The sequence below is a fragment of the Aspergillus pseudonomiae genome, assembly GCF_009193645.1.
Source record: "Aspergillus pseudonomiae strain CBS 119388 unplaced genomic scaffold BDV37scaffold_211, whole genome shotgun sequence".
In the NCBI taxonomy this organism is placed as follows: domain Eukaryota; kingdom Fungi; phylum Ascomycota; class Eurotiomycetes; order Eurotiales; family Aspergillaceae; genus Aspergillus; species Aspergillus pseudonomiae.
In genome coordinates this window covers 1-16,039 of record NW_022476203.1, presented here as the reverse complement: position 1 = coordinate 16,039, position 16,039 = coordinate 1, and the positions used below count along the sequence as shown (strand labels likewise).

General features: G+C 47.8%; 9 protein-coding genes across 9 annotated transcripts; 6 read left to right on the top strand and 3 right to left on the bottom strand.

The window, feature by feature from the left end:
• Positions 1-234: 234 nt before the first annotated feature.
• BDV37DRAFT_289863 (uncharacterized protein) lies at positions 235-1,217 on the top strand (the record flags this gene model as incomplete). The annotated part of the gene is made up of 4 exons (XM_032088571.1): positions 235-439; positions 500-613; positions 692-720; positions 783-1,217. The coding sequence occupies 4 exons, from the start codon at positions 235-237 to the stop codon at positions 1,215-1,217; spliced, it is 783 nt and encodes a 260-aa protein (XP_031934252.1).
• Positions 1,218-2,273: 1,056 nt separating this feature from the next.
• BDV37DRAFT_88306 (uncharacterized protein) lies at positions 2,274-3,273 on the top strand. Its single transcript, XM_032091380.1, has 3 exons — positions 2,274-2,494; positions 2,697-2,740; positions 2,802-3,273. The coding sequence occupies exons 1-3, from the start codon at positions 2,445-2,447 to the stop codon at positions 3,095-3,097; spliced, it is 390 nt and encodes a 129-aa protein (XP_031934251.1). The 5' UTR covers positions 2,274-2,444; the 3' UTR covers positions 3,098-3,273.
• BDV37DRAFT_289862 (uncharacterized protein) lies at positions 3,213-3,677 on the top strand (the record flags this gene model as incomplete). The annotated part of the gene is made up of 1 exon (XM_032088570.1): positions 3,213-3,677. The coding sequence occupies one exon, from the start codon at positions 3,213-3,215 to the stop codon at positions 3,675-3,677; it is 465 nt and encodes a 154-aa protein (XP_031934250.1).
• A 1,069-nt stretch (positions 3,678-4,746) lies between these two features.
• BDV37DRAFT_277301 (phosphotransferase family protein) lies at positions 4,747-6,660 on the bottom strand (the record flags this gene model as incomplete). The annotated part of the gene is made up of 6 exons (XM_032085736.1): positions 4,747-5,669; positions 5,728-6,100; positions 6,150-6,301; positions 6,353-6,453; positions 6,507-6,558; positions 6,618-6,660. 6 exons carry the CDS (start codon positions 6,658-6,660, stop codon positions 4,747-4,749), a joined length of 1,644 nt encoding a protein of 547 aa, XP_031934249.1.
• Positions 6,661-7,186: 526 nt separating this feature from the next.
• Positions 7,187-7,531, top strand: BDV37DRAFT_289860 (uncharacterized protein; the record flags this gene model as incomplete). Its single annotated transcript, XM_032088569.1, has 1 exon — positions 7,187-7,531. The coding sequence occupies one exon, from the start codon at positions 7,187-7,189 to the stop codon at positions 7,529-7,531; it is 345 nt and encodes a 114-aa protein (XP_031934248.1).
• Positions 7,532-9,293: 1,762 nt separating this feature from the next.
• Positions 9,294-10,679, top strand: BDV37DRAFT_88466 (uncharacterized protein). The gene is made up of 3 exons (XM_032091381.1): positions 9,294-9,467; positions 9,515-9,770; positions 9,821-10,679. The coding sequence occupies exons 1-3, from the start codon at positions 9,384-9,386 to the stop codon at positions 10,453-10,455; spliced, it is 975 nt and encodes a 324-aa protein (XP_031934247.1). The 5' UTR covers positions 9,294-9,383; the 3' UTR covers positions 10,456-10,679.
• Positions 10,459-11,235, bottom strand: BDV37DRAFT_289859 (uncharacterized protein; the record flags this gene model as incomplete). The annotated part of the gene is made up of 3 exons (XM_032088568.1): positions 10,459-10,672; positions 10,719-11,014; positions 11,062-11,235. 3 exons carry the CDS (start codon positions 11,233-11,235, stop codon positions 10,459-10,461), a joined length of 684 nt encoding a protein of 227 aa, XP_031934246.1.
• Positions 11,236-11,889: 654 nt separating this feature from the next.
• On the top strand, positions 11,890-14,845 carry BDV37DRAFT_289858 (uncharacterized protein; the record flags this gene model as incomplete). Its single annotated transcript, XM_032088567.1, has 8 exons — positions 11,890-12,491; positions 12,543-12,640; positions 12,691-12,809; positions 12,861-13,806; positions 13,856-14,042; positions 14,098-14,170; positions 14,220-14,639; positions 14,696-14,845. 8 exons carry the CDS (start codon positions 11,890-11,892, stop codon positions 14,843-14,845), a joined length of 2,595 nt encoding a protein of 864 aa, XP_031934245.1.
• Positions 14,846-15,179: 334 nt separating this feature from the next.
• Positions 15,180-15,958, bottom strand: BDV37DRAFT_267081 (uncharacterized protein). The gene has a single exon (XM_032083979.1). The coding sequence runs from the start codon at positions 15,934-15,936 to the stop codon at positions 15,616-15,618; it is 321 nt and encodes a 106-aa protein (XP_031934244.1). The 5' UTR covers positions 15,937-15,958; the 3' UTR covers positions 15,180-15,615.
• Positions 15,959-16,039: the final 81 nt, after the last annotated feature.

Genomic DNA, 16,039 nt, shown 5'->3' with positions numbered 1-16,039 from the left:
CCTGATTACAATATTCAACTCTAAGACTCATACTCGCCTCGGATGATTTTGGTAGTGCTTATGTGGATACGTCAAAATAGCCCGTGAAACTCTAGTCATCCCTGAAACAGTGAATGGTCCCAAGTAAACTCTGGAATCTAAATAAATTGCTTCTTAATGGGTGCAATACGACAGACCACACCATATTCTCTGGCATTTACAGTATTGAAAGTGTCTATTGACAGTCACCTGATAATGGAATCGCCAACTGCTGCTGGTTGTGCCAAATGGGACAAAGTCAAAGGTGATATCTTTATGTGTATTGCTAGGTCCTCGATAACAGCGGAGCCGGCTGCAGCATCATATCATGATCTAGAGAAGGATCACTCGTTTTCCAAACATATATATGCTGGGGGGTTACAAGCTTGTGTCATTGTCCGCTATCAGAAAAGCCCTGTCGGTAAGCAACTTGATGTATTCAGTAAATCTTGACCATCGGCTAACGGCAGCATCCTTCTAGGCCCATACGACGAGCTTCTATGGATACCTGGGGCTTTTAGACTTCCAGAGACTGGGAAAACGGCATACCGAGCTACACGAATTTATGTTTCTGATGAGAACGCTGTGTATCAAGGTTTGTGGCAAAACAAATTCCGATCGCAGTGGCCTATGAGAAAGAAAACAACAGGCAAGCTAATATACCCTTCATCAGGCCGTAGCAACTGGAATGTACCCAAAATGGTAAGTTTAGTAAATTATTTCTTCAAGTGAGCTCTATGTTAATTGACATGCTCGTTGGACAGCTCGCGAGGTTCGAATTTACCGAATCCGAAAGCAATCATCTTCCTTACAGCAAGATAAAAATATCAACCCACAAAGAAGGCAAGCTTTTTCTGGAACTAAAATTGATACCAGCATTTTTCAACTCGCGAACAATACTTCCTATTAACTCCAAATTTTTCCCATTTAACCTAAGATTTGTATTCCCCCCGCTTCCGGAAAGCAGAGATAAGCAAGAAGACAAGCGGGTGGGAACAACAGAATGGAAGCAAGTTTTTTTGAGTGTTACGGGAAGGGTCGGAGTCGTCAAAACATCCATTTCACAGACATCTGGAAATCTTTTCCCTGATTTGGGCGGAAAATGCTACTGGCTATGGCTGAAGGGTGCGGAAATTCGAATTGAGGGGTTCCCCTATCACACGGCCACTCCTAGTGCTCCACATAAGCAAAAGCATTAGAATATTGAGGTTGACGATTAATGCAAATCATTTAATGCCAAACTAAGCAGCTTTAATTCAAGCCTTGCAATACATCTAGAGCATTTCTAAGAATGTATACAACACACGTACAGAGTGTCGAGAAAACCGGACCACCTACTCTATATTTTCTCGAGCTTACAATGCCAAGAAAGCCCGCCTCGCAATCTATTGGATCTACGTGATCCACCAAATATAACTGAATATTACAAACAAGGATAAGTGTGATGAAGCAATCAAGATTTAATACAGAGAGTTCAGAAATTGGCAACAGAGTGAGTGGGTGGCGACAATAGTGAGTTATAAATATAGGCAAGATAATACAGTATTAGTTGTGACGGTTAACGGGGCGCCAAGAGCGGCTCCCATTGAACCGCCGTTCTGCCAGCCACCACCGCCTGTCACATGCGGCAATGCTACTGCCCGTTACGGTCTAGTGCGGACTGTTTCGGGCATCGCGCCCGCTTCTCGCCGCTTTTGCGCCCTTCGCCTGCCGCCTCATGCCTCCCACGCCATCTATATAAGCCCGGCACCTCTCCCTCGAACCACCACGCACTTTCTCTTTCCATTTTCCCCCTGGCTGTCTGCCTCAGCCGGAGCACTGCCCCCTTCTCAAAGAAGCTGTGCTACCCGAGCATTTCCCTCTTATGGTATGGCGCCGTGCGTTTCCCCTCTTTCCCCCACTTCTTCGGCGACTCCGAGTCGCCCAGGGATTCTCGAGGGTTGTTGGCCAGCAGCCATTTCGTTAGTTTCTAGCTATTTTCGTTCGCTCAGTCGAGCATCCTCTTGTTTGTGGCTGTCTGTCGCATCCTGAGTTCGTGAATTCGCGGCCGTTTGCGGCGCGGTCATGCATGAGTTGACTGGCAAGTCTGGACGTCATGTCTTGTCCGATCTCTTGCTGAATCTTGAGTTTAGTATTGTTCTCATGGCTTCTTCATATACGAAGGGTCGAGTCTACAGGTAGGGGAAACGTCCTGTAGTCTGCCAGAATAGCTTCCTCTCGTCAAGCCTACAAGACAGGAGGCCTGCTACTTCACCTGGCCTGGGTTGCACGTCATCTCATCAACGTATGCCTTCGACCCACCGGAATCAATGCCCATTCTAACGTGCGGTCTGGCCTTCACCATCTGCCAATGGCAAAATTGCCGCACCTCATCCGTATTCTGTGTATAGAGCTGAGAGGCTTGACATGCGAGTCTTGGAGGCAACATGCTAGTCGCGATGGGCTGGGAGCGCTCAATTCCAGCGCTCGGTCGAAAATCCTGACCGAGTGTGGATACGTCAGTTGCAGAGGACGGGTTTTTAGGATGAGAGAGTTTCAGCTCGGCGTTCCTTCCAGCGTGCAAGGCCGTCTCATTGAGAGGGCATACATATAAGGGTCCGCGAAGGTCGCAGTGTTACAATTCGATTTTCTCATCAGCTGCACAACTCCCCTATCACTTGACCTTCTTCCCACACCACATCCTGTGTCCCAATCCCTGCCTGCACATCCCTCTTTCACCCTGGTCCCACTACCCTCTCTTCACTCCCAATTCTGAATATTCACAGAGTCAACCCTGCCAAAAGATCCTGAACCTCCCATTTCCTGGAATATGTTGCCTGCATTCCACATTCACATTGATAACTTCAAGCCATTGGTGCCCTCTCTTCCCAAACCATATCCAGCTCCCAAATCCCACCGCACACACTGCTCACGCAATAAGTCTTCTGCCCTTAAGTTTTGTGATGAACCCCGACCCCGAACTTTGCCAATGCCCAAACATCAGCTCCCGGCGCGGCCGCCAGTCGATGCTTGCGTAAATATGAGTGCAAAAATCCCCTCATACATATCCTCGGGCCCCCAAATTCAACCGCCGCAGTGATCTATGTCGTCATCCCACACGCCACCCGATGTACGATCCCCGGAGAAGGCCGAGCGATCTCTGGGAGACCACGCAGGTCACGTGCCAGATTCAGTCACATTGCGGGACGGTCAAGATGCCAGCAATAGTCCCAAGTGACGCGCCCGCCCTTCAAGTGGCCGCCTCACCCCCCAGCACACCCAGTTCGGAGCAGAGCGCGGGGTTGTCTGATGTACACAATGACATTCCAGTTGATCCAGTGATCCTCGCCGACGACGGGCTTTGGATGAAAGAATTGCAGATGCACCCAGACGATAGTTTCGTTACTTCGGAGACAAGTTGTCCGTATCCTGATCCCCCCTCCGTTCTGTGTGACACATCTGTTTATAACCCAGACTCCAACGCACAGCCTCAAAGGCAGGAGAGCAGTCCTCAGCCGGTTAGTCCACACGGCCAGGACCATACGCAAAATTCCGCCTCCTATGACAACACCGAAGCCGACTGCCCTTCGTGTGATACCCCTCTGGGTACCTCCACCTGCGGTCAACAGTTGAAACCGCGCAAGCGAAAGCTGCAAAAAATTGGACGGACAGCCGCCTAAGCGAGTTCGAGGTCCCATGTCCGGCCCAAAGGAATATACGTCGTTTCCAGCATTTGTACTCGGTTTCTGTTCCTATCAATCGATGAACGTCTGCAATTTCTCTCTTGGCTGTTCGAAGGTGCCCTACAACGTTGCATATCAGAATGTCCACCCACGGCATCTAAACAGGGAGAAGCGCCGGGGGCCAGTCGCTCGACTGTCTCTGATGTGGTTGAACAAGGACGGCGAGGTGGTATGGATGTCCACGGAAGCTCAAGAAAGGGCATGAAATTGTCTGCGGAAGAGTCGGATCTTCTGCTGAAGAGACGAGGAGCGGCCTTGGGCAGAGGTCACGAGGCTATTCTCGGAGGAATATCCAGGGAGAAGTCCAGGCGCGATCCAGGTATACTGGAGCACGGCCCTTAGCAAGAAATAGCATCTCAAGACTGCGCTTTAGGGCCAAGTTTAGGAAAATCCGCGCACCTTGAACAAATACTTAGGACGATGACGAGTAGTTATGGGTACATGGAGGAGGGTCAGGAAAGAGGCTACGATCCAATTGAATCGAATCAACTAGGACTGTAATCCCAGAATTAATCCTATAGTAGGAACAATAGTCCTAGGATCGATCCCATCCATAGGATTTTAGACTCCTAGGAATACTTGACCTGGGACAGGCACGCACCCAGGATTTGTCTTATTCTAGAACGGGGTCTCCTGGGCTTATTCAATCTCACGTTGATATTAATGTAAGGAATATACATTCCAAGACCAGTCTGCGCCTAAATCATGTATACTGATGTGGTGTAGATAGATCTCTTAGAGCACACGATGTGGAAATGCCACTGAATACGCTAGCTTGAAAGAGACAACGGAGGGATCGAGTGAATACGAAAACTGCAGTGAAGGGTTCTTGGGGTAAGCCTCCAGGCAATCCTTCGCTGCGATCCGCAACAAGAGTCACGATATCCCGCACCCATCTTAATTTGCGAAGACCAGGCCACCCTTGGGACTGCTTCATGGTATATTCTCATCGTGATATGCTATGTTAAAAAATAAAAAAAAAATATGTATCATGGATGGATTTCCATCATGCCTCTTCCGGACGATCCTGGTAAGGCCAGATCTTGTCCATCCATACTCTCTGTTCCCCATTCTCCGCCAATGACATTAATTTTTCTTTTTGCATCTGGTTTATCTTCTGCACAATTTCATAATCTTCAGGATCGATGATTCCATCAAGTGGCAAGATACCCGCGTCTTGAAACTCTTCCATTAGTCGCTCAATATAGTCGCGGTTCTCCATCTCTTCATCATGCAATTTCCTATCTTCTTCTGAGAAGGAAATAGGACAATGATCTTGAGATTGCAGTTCCGGCCAATGGTCTGCCACAGCCAGTAATGACGAGCGAAGCCCAAAGACTTCTCGCGACGACCAAGCCCCATTTATTGATCGAATCGGTTGGATGTAGGGTGGCTTCCAGGTAACATTATGGCTTATAGCAGCGTAGTGTTGAGGATTTTTCTTAGCGGTAAGAACTTCATAATACTTATGGCACAGGGCGCTCTCATAGAGCTTGTCTGCCCTTAGTTTGTCCTTCTCGGGCAAGTTATCATAATCCTCTGGTTTTTCTGGCATAACCCAACCGAGTGGAAGCGGACTGACGTGTTGGACCATCCGAGGTACCTTAGCTTGCAAGATCAGGGGGGCGACTATTGTATTCTGCCAATCAATGATAGTAGTAATAGTTTCCGAACTGAGATCGACATAAACGTTGTTGAGGTGTAGATCACTGTGCCACAATGTCGGCTGTAAAAGGTTCGTAGAGCCAGCTTCATACTGTGTTATATATGGAACAACCAGTAGATACTTCTCTATAAGATCCATGTATTCGTTAGGCATTTCACGGTCGGTGTTGCTTCTGTAGTAGTTCATGCGTGGTTGTGCATTCTGCATTGCCCATAACTTCTCGTTAATCCCTATACTTGTCGCATAATCGGAGAACTGACGCCCTGTCATAAACACAAGAGTCAGGAGAAATGTGATGAATTTGAGAAACAAGAAGCTTACAAGGGCCCTGACACAGTTCCATCTCGGCCCGGCCATCAGACCAGAAAATCGGGTCTACGACTGGGCCAATGCAGAATTTCTTCATATCGTCTCCATAAAGCGAGAGTTGATCTTTGGAATACCTTGTGGGCAGGTCTTGTGTATAATATATGCATCCGTGTCCTGGGAAGGACACTGACGCTAATTTTGCCTCCAACTCTACCACTTGCCCTATAATTTTGTGCTTAGACGAACTAGGAAGCCGATACCAGACATCACCAAGAGCAGTGCCTTTTGCCTTTTCCATAATGATGTATTCACTTCCCACAGGGTTCGAAGGGTCGCAACTCCAACTTAATACCCGCGGAACAGGTAGACCAATAACTTCTCGTGCCTTGTGATGTTAGCATTTGGTACTCCTGTCTCGCGAACTTGGAGCTTACATAATCCATTGTTGCAACCTCACTGGCGACAGTTAGAACCTTTGGTCCTGCATTAGGATTTGGCAGCTTTGCGACCACTTCGGATCCATTGTTGAATGTAAGGAGAAAGGTCTTATTATATTGCCCCTCCCGATACTTCATCATATGGGTGCCTAAAAAGGTATTAGAAAAACTATGCGTTGATGGGAATTGGGGTGCGGTACATCTATTCGCATCTGTGCCACTTGACCGGACGGCAACGGTAAGAAGCTCCTGGATATTAAAATGTCGGTATCGCTTTAAGGCTTCCTGGTTGTCGTTTGATCTGCTGTTGGGTCACTACGCGGTTGAGGGAAGTGGTTATTCGCAGAAACGCACAGCCATCGCTTTGTCGTATATCGGTAAAACTCTTCTTCTCTAGTTTCGATAACTGTGGGATATGATGGTAAGCAGCATATTTAATATAGTCCCCGTATCAAAGGTTCCCACCAGTTCCATCGTTCCTCTGTAAGTGCAAGACAGTAGAGGGCATCGCTTGATCGCCGCGGGTTGAAGGGTTCATTTCTCCACTAAATTGACGATAGATAACTTTGAAAGGGCATTTTCTGGAGACTGCGAACGAAATATTGAAGGGTCGAATTCTCATAATGCCTCTTGTGGAAAAATGAAGAAAAGAGGTGTTCGAAGTGGGCTTGCTTGGAAACGTCGAGCAGCTTGCTGAATGGTCAATGTCGTCTGTAGGCTTGACCGCCCGCCGTAGGCGCTCCAACCATCAACTGCAAGAATGGCTCTGACCCCTGCAACTTCCAACCAACCCAGTTCGCTGATTGACCACCATTATGAGTCATATCAGACTAACTCCCCTCAGCATGTGTTAGGCTACTCCATCTGTTGGCTGTTGGCTGTTGCCTAATATGCGTTATTAAAGAAGGGCTCAGGTGATAGGTTTTTCCTGATCACTTTCCCTCCTACGCTCCTGTCTCAGATTGTACTAGGCAACGTACGTAAAATTCATCATTCACGAAAGGAGAAACTAACAGAATTACGCGCCAGGTATCATGTCCAAATTCCCCAAAAAACCACTTCAGGCTCTTATGGACCTAGCACGGGTTAATAAAGAGAAACTCGTTGCTCCTCTTCCTGACAACTTGACTTCGAAGACCGTCTTGAAAACCGAAGATGCGAGGATTGATCTGCACAAAAATCTGGCGACACCCGATGAGGTTACAGCAAGAATCCAAGCCAACACAGGTGCAAAAACAAGCTCGGTTAAGAAATGGATCAGAGAAGCAAAGCAGAAGGGACATAGTGGAACGCACAAGAATATCAGCGAGGTGAAGTTCAATCGGAATAGCTTGGATATTGACAAATTTGAGAAAGAGGTGATGGAAAAGAGTGCTTAGTTGTTACCGTGCTCAAAATTTGTATCTAAGTGACGTCCTCGCATTCCCAAACTGCGAACGAGTAGTGAACGTAGATGATGAAAGGCGCTTATGCTGAAAGGAAGGGATATACTGGAAAAACTTGCTACAAGCTCATATCGAAGACCATGAGAACATGATATCTATTTACGACTATCATGGAAAAAAAAGACAATTCATGATTTTGTGCAAGTCAGGCTCTGATTCTCAATCTCGGGGATGTTCAATCAGCCTTTCTGATCACGCGGGTGCTGGCCCTGTTAAAAATTCCAGTTGTTCAGAGAGTGTTGTTGGATGGCTCCCACAACTCACACCTATCATTAGCGACTGAGGTTGCTTGCCTAATCCCACGAAGTTAACCACTTCCCGAGACAAACCCCCTACAAAGGTCTTACGAAAGTCTTGTCAGTGCCAACGGAGCGTTATGGTAGATGGAGACAAGGAAAGTATGTTGTATACAACATAACTGTGGAGAATAGGCGTTTATCACACCACTGGTTGATAGACAACAACCCCACAACCAGACATCTGAAAACTGTCCGAGAACACTCGACCACTATCTGCCAGCCCAAGACGTCGACCTTTCTCTGCTTCGGGAAATTGAGAGACGACAAACCGCCATAAAATATAATGCCTTCACTTTCCTGCATCTCAGTATGCTTTTACTCAACGACGCCACCACTACCTCCGTAAATTGGCTGACATCGCTTCCACATATATCTCAATATGATAGACTAACCGCTGTAAGATAAGTTGGCAACCGCCTCACTACGCGAAAACTGGTTCCAGCTTGTCTGCATCAACTTTTACAGCGGTCCTTTGTTCTCCCCAAAAAACCAATGCGACCCTGGGATTTTTACTGAGGGAATATCTCAATATCAAATTTGGAAAAAAAAATCCCAAGATTCGGAACAGGGATATTCGAGCGACAACTCAAAGCCAAGTAGGTCTATCAGAGAATCAAAGGCATGAAAAGTTTCAGCAAACCCGCATCGTCAACCCAACTGCAATAGTCTGAACTCTCTTCAAAAACGGTGGATGGGAAACCTGACCAACTTTGGAATTAGTGCATATTCTCTCTGAAAAGTAGCTTACGTACCTAAATTTAAGATATCGGGGAGGTTTTTCTTTCTTTTTTTTTTTTTGTTCTGGCCCACGTTTTATAGAAACTAAAATCCAAGGAGACTTCTATGTGAATAAAAGTCGGTCGCTTAGGCAGGATGAAATCGTTTCGATGCAACCATCCCAAGATAATACGTATATCCGATCATGTGATCACAAATCTGTATGGAAAGTGGCTTTGCATCAACCCGCACGTTCTTCCTGCGTGAGCATGATGGCTGCAGTTATATCCATAGGGACCAGGTTAAATAGACGCTCCTAGAGTTTAATAATATCAAGGATGGAGAGTTTTTGGTTTGAATGTTGCTCACCTGCTGATCTTCAATTCTTGCCACTGCAAGTTGGACATGCAATACCGTTCACGAATTTTTTGCCGCCGCAGGTTTCACATGGAGCCATCTTCATTCTCATCACGGTGAAGAATAGCTAGAAAAGTATATTCTTGGTGATTTGAGTGGTGAGCTAAGAGCAAGTCAGGAAAACACCGTCAGTTTTATGAGCGAAAAATTGGTCTCGCTGCCCAAAGGCGGCGGCCCTGCTCGGTATTTATTAGAGCCGATTTCTTAGTCCGTACTTACAGCCAACTCCTTGAATTCTGACTAATTGAGCTTCCGCCTTGCCCCCCAGCAATGGGAACAGCCGGGTGGGCCCTTTCCACTCTTTTACATAGACTTGACAACCCCACCTCGTTTTCGTAGCACCACCCTCAACAATGTCAAACACACAACCACAGTGTGCTTGCTCAGCCTTCTTTGAAACAGAAACTAACCTACGCGAGCATCTCGAAGAATATCGAGTTAGTAACAATAATATAGACCATGGCAATTAGCTAACCCTTTCAAGTCCCGCGAACAGCGCCTACAAGCCGAAATCGAGCGGTGCCGAACCCATTCGAGGGCCAATGGCGATGATTGTCGAGGCGGGAACGACGACGATCAAGGCGAACACGATTATAAACAAAATATTTTTGACAAAGATACCGAAAATCCTATTGGCACCCTGCAGAAGACTGGAGCTTCCAATGGGCATTTCTGTCCATCATGTAAACGAGCGAAGCCATTTCCGAAAATGCAGGGACTCCGGCGGCATTTCCAACAACGCAAGTGCTATCCACACTGATACGCATCCTGATATTAATTATCTATGCAGATGTCACATGTGAGGAAGTGTGCGTGTGTTGTTTTAAAGTTTTCAGGCTCGTGAGCGAGTTTATTAGACATGCCGATAGACATGATGGAGCATGCGACAGAAAACGGGCATTTATCAAGAAAACATGCGATGAATTACGCGAACAATCCGACAAACAGCTAGCTCTTGCAATGAGCCATTGTGGGTCTGGAGTTGTCGTGGGAAAGAAACGGAGTTGGGAGATGACAGGTTTGGGCACCGATATTTCGGGAGCTCGAGGCGAGTTCCACAGGATTGGTATGATGGCTTTGGACCAGAATCTTCGCCAAATCAATGAGGGTGACAGTCTTCGCCAGCTCGGCTCAGCTCGTACTGAACTACCTGCACCCCTGATCCCGATGCAGTCACCAAGAACATTACCTCGGCTGGCCACCATAGCCGATTCCGTTCATCCTAGCAGCCCTCCGAACGTGTCAACGGAGGAAATTTACTTCAACTACGGTGAAGGGCAAACCCAAGGCCTTGACTTGCTACAAGATTTTGACGCTCCTATCCTTCAGATTATGAACAGTGTCCCAGCATTGACGACTGGATGGGCGGCACAAGACAATATTTTAGATATGACCACGGAAGTTGCAGCCTACCATGAACAATGAGGGCTATTTCTCTGCGTTTCCACCTGAGCCCTCAAACGTGAAGTTCAATCCAATTTTTGCGCTCAGCATTTCTAGGTCTCTGACTTTATGTTCCAGCCCCTTTGAGTATGGAAGGGTCATTTTCGCCCAGTTGGCGATCACTTCATCTGTGGCAAATAGAAACGTAATGGCATATCCTTGCTCGATCTTGAAACCGAGTCTAGCATCCAGAATCACCCTACAGCTGTTAGAGCATGAGAATATATTATAAGGCTATTACTCACAAGCCACCATCTGGAAAATCCTTCACCTCGGGCTGAGAGCCTACACGATCCAGCTCGGATTGGGGAATCTCATATAAGGATCTTCTTCCCTTCGTAGTTGCCAGGTTATGAAGATGCGAAAATGTATAATACTCCACTCGTGATCCTTTGGCCCACAGATGTACCATTAGAACACGGCGACCAGCTTTTGGACCACCCCTCCTAAAGCATTCAACATGGCCGGGGAATTCTTCGTATCTCAGCCAGTGTCCGAGGCTGCACCGTTCGAGAGAGGTTTCGAGGATAGATCGGATTCGCTGAAGATAATTAGATGGTAGCCACAGAAATGTCTCATCCCGCTTACTTCGTCAAATGCAAATTGCTTGCAAAAGTCCATACCATATTCGGTGAGGTACGGGAAACCCCGCCTCTCCAACTCCAAGACGCGGTCGCCAACCGTTGAGTCATTTAAATCAAAAAATCCCTCTTCGAGGAGAGACCTCCTTGCCACATCCAGTGTGAATGCGGTTGATGCCATAACTGAGACAGGCTGTGCCTGACACCGACGATGCAAACGGCTGCGGGGCAGTGGTGGGTTGAAACTACCCGGAAGATTAATTCTCCATGGCTGTCAAACCCACATCGGCCACGGGCATTCCCGTTCCGTTTTTAGCTTTCGTTACGTCGGGGAACACAATTTTGTGATACCCCTACAGGGATCACAGTTGTGTGCTACTACAGCTTACTGGGAAACTATCCGTCAAGGATCACAATTCTGTGATCACCGCTGCAATTGGTGGCCCCGTCTACCGCGTCATCGTACTGGTGCTTTCGATACTTACAGAAGTACGAACGACACGACGATTTAGTGGCTCAATGCAAAAGCGACGCCACCAATTGAAGGATTCCTGAATCTATCCAATTGAGACTGGGATTTTACTGCGTATACCATGCATGCACCGTGCAGTGCACTCCTATGCAGCTAAACGCCGAATACGTGAGGGGAAGTAACATCTTGAGCTGTAAGATAGATGTGTATACCAAGCAAAAAACACAGAAGTCGAGCGAGGAACATATAAAGGAGACTTGTTCCTTCAAAGTCTGTCAAATTCACACCTCAGTAGGGACTCCAGATCTTTGACTCTGAGCTGAACCATATTCTAACCTTCTTATTATTTATCAGTCATCAGACATGTCGCCTGCTCCAAAAGCCATCACCGCACCCCCTTCACCCTTTCTGCAAGTCGCGACGCCTCCTGACAGCCCTCCTCGGTTGTCACCTCTGTGGAACGCAGATGGAGACGATCGAAAGCAAGTGCTTGTCGATGCAATTAAACAGGTACTGACTGACGAAACGTCTGCTCCCCTACCCTTCAATACAAATCCACTGGGACGACTTTTGGAGACTATTCCGGGCTCTACTCATCGCTCTTCCACCGTTGTGCCGCCTAATACCCCACGGACTGCCCCTCTGGGGAGTATGGCAACGGACGAAGCAAAAGAGCCTATTGGCCTGATGGCCCCTTCCCCTATCGACCCAAGTGCGTATGCAGACTGGACCAGCGCAGCCACAAACCATCATCTCCCAGACAGCACCCAAACCAAGCCCATTCCAGGCAGTGCCCCTTCTGAGCCAGTGACGATGGATCACTTGAAAGAGTTGTTTATGGCCTTGCTTGAAAGGAAGCTCCAACCACCTGCACCATCAGTGCTTGCCCCGGAGGATGCCGAGGATGCAGCTGCTCAAGCCGCAGCTGAGGGACCTGGAGCCAGATTCAAACGAATCATGGAAATGTATGCGCCCTCGGACATCGCCGGTGACATTTGAGGCTAACCAAAAAATAGTTGGGATAAAGGGACAGCCAGGTACAAGATCGTGGACTCAATCGAGCCCGAAGTGGATGACATGGACCAATACGTGTTCGTCGTTCGCGAACACATCGGTATAACCTATCCATACCTGCATAGAGGAACGAAGCTGACATGACTTTAGATGAAAGATCCAGAAAATCGACAGTGTACATTGATGTGAAGTCCGAGATCCTGCGCGACACCCTGCGCGAGGTGTTAGGCGGCGTAAAGGCGATAAGCCTAATGGAAAGCAAGCCAATAGTAAGCGATGTGGAGTTATTAACACAAAGGGAGACACTAACACTGTGCCAGATTGAGCAAACTATTTTGTTCCATTTCCTGCCAGAGCTCAATGCAAAGCTCAAGAGTTTGGCATCCGCTGAGGGTGTTTTCGATTCTACAATCCCAGTTGCCCCTTCTCCGAATGACCCAGACGCGTACGCGGTTTGGACGGGTATGGAAGAGCCACGATGTTCCCTTGGCAAGAGTCATCTTGGGCACTCTGGCCATCTGGGTCTGCTTGTTGACCACATCAGTGAAACCTACACTGCAACCGTCCAGCGCCTTGAACCACTTCTTCAAGGGGGAAACATCACTTATGATCTCCTGGATATGTTGTTCAAGCCAGGATGTTACGTCTATACCACATGCTTGGGTACTGGAAAACCACGGTGTGTGATTTTTGACGCTGGCGTGGAATTGACAACGCGGGGCGTCACGTACTTCAAGCTGGAATGCCACTATCTGGACTACGACGGACATGTATTCGGTGAGGTAGGGATTGAGTTGGCGATCGTCAAGTATCGAGGATCGAAGCCGATACACTCCCTCGAAGCCTTTCCATTGATCTACCATCCAGACCGCGACCAGGTCTGGCAGGATCTAGTGACATGTGGGCGCGAGTTTCATGAGCTCATTCGTCGCAGTCAAGGGGGCGCTGTGGCTCCCATTAGGTATTGTAGAGGCAGGGCCTTCATCATGAGAAACAACAAAGCGATTGCGATGAACATTGACAGTCGAGTTGCGGTTGATGCCGCGTTCTTTCACGAGATGGAGCCGAACTATCATCGACCACGGATTTCTGACACCTGGAATGACAATTCCACGATCCGATTAATCTCAATCGATGCAGAGGAACACCAAGCAGCACTCGAGAGTGTTAAGAGCACCGGCAAAGAGATGGGTTCAATGGTGGATGGAGACTGCGTGATCTGTTGCCCCACTGTTCGTTGCTTCAGTTTCAACGACAAGTTGTTCCGTGGGTCACGTGTTAAATCAACATATATTGGATGACTAACCAAATCTAGTGGAGTGCGCGGTCAGTGATTTGCGCAGTGTGGAGTGGTCGCGAGTCGCGTTCGATCGCCTGCAACTGCCAGAAGACAAACGCCACATCCTTTTGTCAGTAATAACATCTCGCCTGTACAGCAACAGCGAAGTGGTTTTTGATGACTTCATCAAAGGCAAAGGACGTGGTCTGAATGTCCTACTTTAGTACGTCTAGTTCCCTTTGGTTTAGGAATTATTTCTGACCAAACCTGTGCCACAGCGGAGTGCCGGGGGTCGGAAAGACATTCACTGTCGAGGCAACGGCCGAATATTTCCAAGTCCCTCTCTATTCGGTATGTGCAGCCATTTCAATTAATTCTCGGTGCTGTGCTCACTACGTAGGTTTCTGCCGGCGAGTTGATCGCTGATCATGGTGATCCCCTTCAATTGGACATGGTGCTTGATCGAATCTTTCACATCGCGAAGCACTTCAATGCAATCATTCTAATAGACGAAGCGGATGTGTTCATGGAGAACCGTGCATCCTACCATAGTAATCACAACCGTTTGGTGACCATCTTCCTGCGGAAGCTCGAATACTACGGAGGCCTCCTCTTTCTCACCACCAACCGCGTGATGGAATTTGATGAAGCTGTTCTGAGCCGTATTCATCTAAAGATCAAATACGCTGACTTGACCAAGGATGCGCGACGGGGAATTTTGACAAGCTTCCTTGCTGACGCTCGTACTGCGCAAGGCCCTCCTGTCGTCGAACCCAGCGAGCTCGATCGCCTGGCATCCACGAGGCTGAACGGCCGCGATGTGAGTCTCAACGTAATGATTATGTCCCAGCTCTTATTGACTTGGTTCTACCCTAGGTTAAAAATCTTGTTTCTATCGCGCAAGCCTTGGCTGCGGTCGATAAGTCACCAGTGACGTATCATTACTTAGAAAACGCAGCAAAGGCGAACGATAAGTTTGACGAGGAGTTCAGCAGCAATGGCCTGATGGATACTTTATATACGTAGCTGAAATTTGTACACTTTCGTCGGCACTGAGAGTGGTTTCCTTTTCCACGGATGCCGTGCCTTGCTCTTTACGTTTTTGGGCCCTTTTCTGTTTAAATTCTAAGTTATCGCCGACTTCATTTGAAATAAATGCTCACCTAACAATAGATACTTGGTCACTAAGAATGTTGGGATTGGTTTTGTTGCCCCCCCCCCCCCCCCAACTCCACCAAAGTAGATTTGGCGCATGCCTAATTCTTTCCTCAGATGGTAATGAATATAGAACAAAACGTTTAAGGCGTAAAACGATCACGGTTGACCATAGTTGGAAAAAATCCCAAGGCATTTGGCTGGTATTGGCCGGAGGAGAGCACGTTATCTCATTGGACAACTTCAGGTGGAGTCAGTCCATTCCGCCTAATCCATCATAGTCTGGGCATGAGAAAGACCGATTAAAAGATTTTTTTTCTTGCTATCACATTTCAAAACTTAATCTAGGTGTTCTTTCTCCCTCTGTTAGCTATATGTGGGCTGATGATGAGCTATGGGAATCGTCGGGAAATAGTGGTGGACAAGGCATTGGCATTGCCGACCTGTATAGTAATGAGCGAAGTATACATGCACAGCTCCATTCTTCATCACGTGATAGTGGCGCATCTTATCGGCCCCTTGGCTAGGAGAACATCTGTTACTCCAACCGAAACGAACGAGGTGGAGGCACTACAAATGTACTGACTTTATAAGCTACCATAGCACGTAATGCTGGATTTTGTCTCTTTTCACTTTTTCTCCTATTCAAACTTTGACGACCAACGATTTTGAAAGCGGTTATACTCCAAGGAAGAATATTCTTGCCGCTTTTGGGGTTCCTTTTTGGCGTGTTTGTCAGAACTACCCCAGATCGAAGCCACCCGTGTTTGATAGCTTTTGCCGAATGGATGGCTAGCAACAGCTCTCCGGATTATAAGGCTCTTTATCTGAGGGCGGAGGAAGAGCGCGAAAGGGAGAGGGAGGAACGGCGGCGGGCAGAAGAGAATCAAAAGAAGGCTGAGGAAGAGCGGGACCAAGGAAGAGAACGAACACGTCCAACAACCTTTCTCGAACTCCTTCATCTGTGCCACACCCTTTTCTCGCTGCAGCTACGAGCTGAAACCCCGTCTCGCTCTACGACTGGGAAAATCCCCCCGCCGACCGGGAAACATTGTCCGTTGCGGC

Excerpts from the sequence above, each read along its gene's own strand:
- BDV37DRAFT_88306 (XM_032091380.1), top strand. The coding sequence starts at position 2,445 with ATGCTAGTCGCGATGGGCTGGGAGCGCTCAATTCCAGCGCTCGGTCGA. Across the intron at positions 2,495-2,696 it reads ATTCCAGCGCTCGGTCGAAA|ATCCTGTGTCCCAATCCCTG; the intron begins ATCCTGACCGAG and ends TTCCCACACCAC. Across the intron at positions 2,741-2,801 it reads CACATCCCTCTTTCACCCTG|ATCCTGAACCTCCCATTTCC; the intron begins GTCCCACTACCC and ends CCCTGCCAAAAG.
- BDV37DRAFT_88466 (XM_032091381.1), top strand. The coding sequence starts at position 9,384 with ATGTCAAACACACAACCACAGTGTGCTTGCTCAGCCTTCTTTGAAACA. Across the intron at positions 9,468-9,514 it reads AGCATCTCGAAGAATATCGA|TCCCGCGAACAGCGCCTACA; the intron begins GTTAGTAACAAT and ends AACCCTTTCAAG. Across the intron at positions 9,771-9,820 it reads CCGGCGGCATTTCCAACAAC|ATGTCACATGTGAGGAAGTG; the intron begins GCAAGTGCTATC and ends TTATCTATGCAG.
- BDV37DRAFT_267081 (XM_032083979.1), bottom strand. The coding sequence starts at position 15,936 with ATGAAGGAGTTCGAGAAAGGTTGTTGGACGTGTTCGTTCTCTTCCTTG.